Raw genomic sequence first — 7532 nt, 5'->3', positions numbered from 1 at the left:
CTATTACTCTCTACTGTCTTCTGTTATGACGCTGCACTAGCTTCACCTCTTTTTTGGAATGCACAGTCTGTGTGGAATTTCCCGTGTTTAGCAACAGCCCAGGTGTAAAGAAGTAATGAAGGGTGGAGAAAAAGAACAGCATGACTGAGAAATGATGAAACAATTAGTCTGTTAGTCCCCAGGCCAGGAAAGTTGGTGCCTTTTCAGAAAGCAGAAACCTGCAGGGCTGCATTCCATGCTAAGCTTTTCCTCCAACACGCTGTGGAAACTGGGTGTGAGCTATGTTGTGAAAATCGGGGAAAAACATGTGTAGGTTCGTTATTGGCTGAAACACAGAAGGCTGAACTATGAATTGTATTATCAGAAAAATGTACATTGACGTCACCATCAGCCTATGCATACTTATTCACCCTGCTGTTGATGACAGCAGTGAGAGAGCAATACAATCTTTACTCAGGACAGGGTCACACTACTGCATTAGGTGCTGTTTTGTGATATATATGTAATAGCTATATCATCTGTGGATTACCATAAAATACAAACACAACTGATTATAATTGGAGATGCTTTCCATACTCTGTTTCTGAAAATTAAAGAAAGTTAAAACCCATTTTAAAAAAGTTTGACATTGTTTGACAATTATATGTATTGAGTTGCAATAATACATTTAATTTTGCCAAGACACTGTTAGGTGTCTCACTGGAGATCTTAACAGTTACAGTAACTGTACCTCAATGCCTTTTCCCCTGTCACATCTGAACACAATCAGATTTTTTTGCATTGAGATACCCCTTCATATCCATCACTGATCTTTGCGTAGACAAAACATAATTTCCAAGTCAAAGTAAAGTTTTTATAAATAAATACTTATGGTGGTTTTTCTACATAAGAAATACTTAAGATAAAAACAGATTTTAAGTCTGTTTCATAAATGAGGCCCCTAAGCTCACAAACAAGTCACAGATGTACCCATGAACGCATCAATAAAGGAATAATCAAAGGGACAATCAAATCAGTGGTTAATTATTCATACTACAATGATTTTAAAACTAAAGTCAAACAGATTAACAAACTGTAGTGGGTTGTTTTATTTTATTTTTTTATATTCTGCATACAGAATATTCAGTGGAAACCAACAGATGTCAAAATCGTAAAAGAAAAAATAAGCTAAAATGGTGCATTGAGTTTTATTAGTAAAGTGTGTCCAGTCAGTGTAACAATCATGTAGTTACTGGGCTTAACCATGTTGGGAAAGAAACCACTGTTGATGGTGATTTTTGACTTAATCCTCAGGTATGGTGACAGTGATTTCTTGTGCATTTTTAACTATGTCAGGAGCTTTTGCTCATCATCGGCAGATGGAGTTTACCCAGTTGTCATGCAACTGCAGAGCTTCAATTCCCCTTTAGTTCCAGTGAAGAGTAATATTTGTGGCAAGAGTTTGTTTGTCTCTCTTCTGTTTCAACATGATGATGCACCCTGTGCACAAAGCTCGCCCTCTGAAAGAATAGTTTGTTATGGGAGTACTGTCAGAGATGATGTGGCTGTAATATTCAGGTGTCCACATACCTTTGGTGATGTAGATACCAGCAGTGTTGTGGAGCCTCAAGAGCAGGCTGGTTATGTATCAGGAAGTAACCAAGTGGAATAAAGAGCAGCTTGATAAAGTAGTTTTATCAGTCATGGTCAGGCTGGGCTCTTGACTGATTAAACTGTCTGTCCCCACAGCCGGCTGTTTGCCGTTAGTACACACTCTCTGTGCAGCTATTTTTAGACATTTCGACCATCTGCAAACTTCTGTTATCTCCCCACCCTATTCCTTGACGGATTAAAAGGTGGCTGTATCATGGAAATAGAACAAGTCAAGTCAGTTCAAAACACTTGCAATGTACAGTGTGATTCTTAGACAGCTTTGATTGCTGGTAGAAAATCAATACTTTTTTAGGCAATTAGAAAAGAAATAGGAAAGAAATTTTCAAAAATGTGCAAATTTATATTACATGTACAATTCTGTGGAGAAGGTGCAAATATTAGGTCATGGATTCATGTCCATAAAAATATGATAACTGGTACTGATACATTCATCTGAATGTTTGACAAACATCTACCTGTGTGTTAACTAAAGATCCTCCAACACATTACAGTACTGTCATCTAAATTTCTGTTGAAAAAATATGACTGAGACAAAGCCTTAACCTTTAAAGGCTAATCCAGTCTAAAAATACAAAAACAATGTAACTCTTAATGCTGGTGTGAAAGAGATTAGAGGGAATAGCAGGGCAGGTTTGTTTTGTTGATCAAGTTCTCAGGAAAGTGGAGGAGGAGGAGGGGGTGTGGCCAGCTTCAAGTGGAATTCCCCTGAACTCACCTGAGTCCTCCCCCACTGCTTCCAGACTATAAAGCTCCACAGGTTAAACGCAGAAGCAGGTGCATGTTTTCCTTGGCGACAGTGGTGACACAGAGAACAGGCAGAGGAGAGCAGTGACAACACACGCTCACACTGTGGATTGTCTTGGAGCATAATTCTTTTGCATCATATTGTGGCTTGTGCATTAACCAGGTAAAAGAAAATTGGTGAATTTTTAATGAATGTCATGTTTAAAAGTGATACAGATTTGATTATGTTACAAAGCTCGACAGGAACAAATATGTTCTTTAGCTGCTCTTCTTCAGTTTTTTTTTAAACTAGTGTGTTAACTAAATCTTCTGTCTTTCCCAGTGTCTCCATGTCATCACTGTGCCTCAGCAGTGTTCTGACTCGTGCCAACCTCACCATGTATCAGACTGGAGTCCCTGATGTCCTGCCACAGCAGCCCAGTGTACTGCCCAGCATCAACACCCTACAGATCACCAATCCAGAGTACAGCTCCAACATAAGCGGTAAGAGACACCAACTGCTGTTGTGATGCTCATTTCTGTCTTATGTTTGCTGAAAGATTCAACTATATACGTGAACTGTGCCACAACAAAGAAATGCTTTAGTCCGTGGCCTGTTAACCATTATAGTCCAGTCTGGACAGTTTCGGCTGAAGACTAATCTCAGAGTAAACATGATCCGTCATTTTCAAACTTCTGCCAGTAGGACCATTAGCTGTCTGAACTTTGCTTTGACCTCATTTAGTCACTGTTGGCTCAATCATTTACCAGGCAGCCAATGTGTAACTCGTCATAACCGTCAAACAGAGGAATGCTGCCACCTTAGTTCAAACAGACCTGCCTTTGTTTGTGTGACCTTCTAGATACAGACTGGGTAATGATGCAGACTGGTATCAGGCTGTATTACTGATAGCTTAGCAGGCAGACATGTAGCAGTACATTTAAGAATCAATTTAATTTAAAGACTTTTAGTTATTCCTGAGGGGCAATGTAAGACAATAAGTAACAGACAAACAGACCAACAGGTTAGAGGTCAGTTCTAGTTGGACAGAACTGCAAAGTGTTGAACAATTGTTTGTGCAGAAGAGACATTACACCAGACTTAATTAGATTCCTGAAGCAAGATTTGACTTGAAAGAAATATGAAGTTTCTAAATCTACTTGCTCAATGCTCAGTGCTGACTGGTGCGGTGCACAGTGACATCATTCACACAATCCATACTCCACTCATTCCTGCCTATCTCTCTGCAGGTCACAGGTACCGTCAGACTAGCCCTCAGTGTTGGACAGCAGACAACGTTCTGGATTGGATCAGTGACCACGTAGAGAGCACCAACTTTGATGCAAGCACCTTAAGTCTGGCTTACTGTACCATGGATGGTCCCACCCTCTGCCAGATGAACCGGGATCAGATGATTGGTGTTTTTGGCCCGCAGCTCGGCCCACACCTCCACCAGAGTCTGCAGGAACACAAGACCAAATATGGTAAAACTGCATCTGTCAGTTGGGATTTATCCTTAAATTGTCCGATTGCTGGTTTATAACTGATTGATTGACATAGCACAGACAAAATTGGCCTACATTTTGATCAAATTAAGATACATTTTCATCTATAAATTAAATTTGCCAGTTAAATATGAACAAACCTAGAAATGACCCAAAACCCTGAGTTTTGGTCTCTGTTCACAGACGCCAGAAATAAACTGTAGTTCCACTCACATTTGCCTTTTTCTTCTCCTGGATGAATAAAGTTCACAGCTAAAATATAACATTATTCATCTCGTCATTTTTGGCCTCACAGATTTGCAGAGCCTGTCAGGACCAGAGCTGAGCGAGACCTGCCTGCTACTAGACAACTTCCTGGACAACCTAAACTTCCCTTTGCTCAGCACCATTGTAATTGGCCAAGGTACATATTGTATGACTATTTTACATCCTAGCACTACATGGATAGATACTGTGTGGGCTAATGTTGCTACTTTCTACCAACAGCTGAAGGAGCTGTCACTAAGAGAGAGTTTGACTACAGGGATGATTATGACCTGACCAGTTTGACCATGGAGCCCATGACACCTCTGGGAGACACTGAGTACCTGTCTGACAATCAGTCCGACAGCGAGTACAGCTCCTCAAACAGTAAGACTTTCATCCTCAAATTGCTATTATCATGCTCAACTATTCTGCATCTCACTTTCTCAAGAATTACAGATATTTCAAACATGTCTCTCATGTGTTCAGGTGGCATATTTGGCTTCTCAAGCCTTGGCTCACCAGAGTCTGGCAGTGGTGAATCAGACCCGGAGTTCTCCTACCCCCTGATTTCAAGTGAGTAAGCAGTCATTGTTTGTAAGCTTTGATGCATTCCACAGTCTCAGCAGTGACACTGAGCTTCCAACCTAAATAAACTGTTGACAGTTAACTGTTGTGTTGACAGAGGAGCACATCAAAACAGAGAAAGGAGAGTCTCGACTGAAGCGACCACGGGGCCGGCCTCCTAAACTCAGCAGAGAGCACAGCAGCAGCATTTATGCCAGTTCAAAGAAAAACAAACATGGTGAGGCCATGTGTGGACAAACAGCATACTGTATCATTCATCTGTAGATGAACACTGCGTAGCTGTTTCACACATTCTATTTTGCATTTCCATCAGATTGCAGATACATATCTGTTTGACTTGCAGCTTATGCTTCTACATCCATGCACGCACATTTAGTTCACTGTGCCTCCTTGTTTGCAGCGCCTCGTGGCACTCACCTATGGGAGTTCATCAGGGACATTCTCATCCACCCAGAAAGAAACCAGGGCCTGATGAAGTGGGAAGACCGTCGTGAGGGTGTCTTTAAGTTCCTCAAGTCTGAGGCTGTGGCTCAGATGTGGGGTCAGAAGAAGAAGAACAGCAGCATGACATATGAGAAACTCAGCCGTGCCATGAGGTGAGTTCATGTAGCAAGCAATAGGGAAGACTTTCATCAGCTTTCACTCGTATCTGTTTGAGTCTCAAATAATTCAGCATACAGACATGTGGTTCAGAAGTTCAAGACACTGACACAAAATGAAATAATAACACAGACAATGTCCATTGTCAAAGCCACACAAGATATTATAGAACTGTTTTGAGAGGCCTTAGTAATTTCCCAATGACTAGTAGGCATATATTTAAATGTGGAAATGGTTGAAATACTCCTTTAATCCTGATATGGTCACAGTGGAAGAATATCATAAAAGGGACTGGAAACTACTGTTGAAATTTTCATTTACTAAGTGTAAACTAACTATTAAAGTACAGCAGATGATGGACATACTTTGTATCGTAAAGCTGAACTAACTGACCCTCCTCCCTCAGGTATTACTATAAGAGGGAGATCCTGGAGCGAGTCGACGGCCGAAGGCTCGTTTATAAATTTGGAAAGAACTCCAGCGGCTGGAAGATTGAGGACATTGGTATGGGCATGTGAGGCATCGGTTACCTTGACGTGGGTAGAAAGGAAAAAAGCTGTTTTTATAAGAACTAGAAATACCTGTATGGCCTGTCTGAAAAACAAAACCTTGCCTACCCAATGTTTAAGACACAAACTTCCTCTTGGAAGGTGTTGCAGAAAATGTAAGCCATTGTTTTTGGCTCTAGTAGGTTTTATGAACCAATATTAATATTGTCTATCTTGTGTTTTTGATTGTCATTACTTCAGAAACTTTACAATGTTCATTGTAACTAAAATGGACATTGTTTTGGTAGTGAGGTCTGTGAGCACCTCGAGGCTTAAGAGAAAAACTTTTTACAGTTGTAGAGAATTTATTCTGCCGTTTTTATTTGAGTCCCGTCATGGATACTGGACTAATCATCGTTATCTATCACTATGGATTTTGTTTTGGTATATGGGCATTAATTACTATTGTAGCACTGGAAATATATATTTTTTCATACTTTCATATCACTGTCATGTTATTTTTTCACGTGTTCCAATGTTAAATCAGTTGTGTATCTGAATGTAGGACCATGTGAAGGTCTACTGGTAAAATTAAATGTAGGTGTTGCAACTTATTACAGTAACTATGTGCACTACATGTCTATTGGTATCACTTATTATCAAGTGTGTTTAAGAGTAACTGTTTCATATCTTGTATATGATCATCACAAGTAAAAAGAAATGTGTTAATCAATAATTGTTTGTGTCGTTGTGTTAATGTGATGAATCCAATTTGCTCTCATCCACTCTGGATTAAATTTATATGTCTGTGGAATAAATCTCATATAATTAATTTCATCTGTTAATTAATGGCACATTGTTTTTACAGAAAGACAATGACAGGTACCACTGTGAAAGATGTAAGATGTGAATATGTGTGTGAGTGTTAAACTCACATGATATGATTATCACCCACTTCTTATCTGCAGTGCTCCTCTAAAACTAAACTCTTCATTCTGCTGAGCATTTAGCCAATGTCACATTACAGCAGGTGATTTAGGTAGGGACAAGACTTAAATTAGAATGAAAAAGGTGTTTGTGTTAACGCCTTAGTAGCAACTTGTTTTAGTAGTCCACAATCTTTCCTTGGTAACATAATAAGAAACATAAAAATATGAGGAAACGAGTGAGGAATGAGTCAGGATTTGACAAATGATAAATATTTAATGAATAATTCCTGAATGTACTATAATAGTGAATGATTAGGTAATGATTAGTTCATAGATATCTGTGAATCAACATACTAAAGAGCTGTTCCCAGTTTCCCTTGCACCAGCCACTGAGTGGTACAAACTGGTCATTCACACTCACTCATTGTTCACTAATTACTTAATCATTTGTTTCCTCTTTGTGCCTCCTCAAGGTAAAGTGATACATAATCCTGTCACTAAGTAGACCCTCATTGCCAGTGTTGGGGGTAACTTGTTACAAAGTAATCCGTTAAGAGTACTATGATTACTTTTTTGATGTAAAGAGTAACGTAATGCGTTAGTTCTGCAATTCAAGTAATCCATTATTCAGTTAGTTAGTTTTTAATAAAGGTAATCTGTTACTGGAAAAAAAAATGCTGCCATCCAGTGTGCCCGTGGAGAGGCTTTTTAGCCTTGGAAGTCTTGTCCTGACCCCCGAGAGGAAGCGACTGTCGGACACAGGTTTTGAAAACCTTCTCCTGCCTTACAATTACTACTTTGG

At 39.6% G+C, this 7532-nt stretch overlaps 1 protein-coding gene across 1 annotated transcript; it reads left to right on the top strand.

Moving 5' to 3' along the window:
* Window positions 1-2425: 2425 nt before the first annotated feature.
* On the top strand, window positions 2426-6537 carry elf3 (E74-like factor 3 (ets domain transcription factor, epithelial-specific)). Its single transcript, XM_073469076.1, has 9 exons — window positions 2426-2560; window positions 2720-2880; window positions 3628-3861; window positions 4178-4285; window positions 4369-4512; window positions 4615-4701; window positions 4811-4930; window positions 5114-5309; window positions 5720-6537. Exons 2-9 carry the CDS (start codon window positions 2727-2729, stop codon window positions 5829-5831), a joined length of 1155 nt encoding a protein of 384 aa, XP_073325177.1. The 5' UTR covers window positions 2426-2560; window positions 2720-2726; the 3' UTR covers window positions 5832-6537.
* Window positions 6538-7532: the final 995 nt, after the last annotated feature.

Source organism: Pagrus major, chromosome 6 (assembly GCF_040436345.1).
Source record: "Pagrus major chromosome 6, Pma_NU_1.0".
Lineage (NCBI taxonomy): Eukaryota > Metazoa > Chordata > Actinopteri > Spariformes > Sparidae > Pagrus > Pagrus major.
The sequence above is the reverse complement of the archived record's forward strand: the minus strand, read 5'-3'. Positions and strand labels throughout refer to the sequence as shown.

Coding starts and splice junctions, on each gene's coding strand:
- elf3 (XM_073469076.1), top strand. CDS start 2,727: ATGTCATCACTGTGCCTCAGCAGTGTTCTGACTCGTGCCAACCTCACC. Junction 2,881..3,627: donor GTACAGCTCCAACATAAGCG/GTAAGAGACACC, acceptor ATCTCTCTGCAG/GTCACAGGTACCGTCAGACT. Junction 4,702..4,810: donor CTCCTACCCCCTGATTTCAA/GTGAGTAAGCAG, acceptor TTGTGTTGACAG/AGGAGCACATCAAAACAGAG.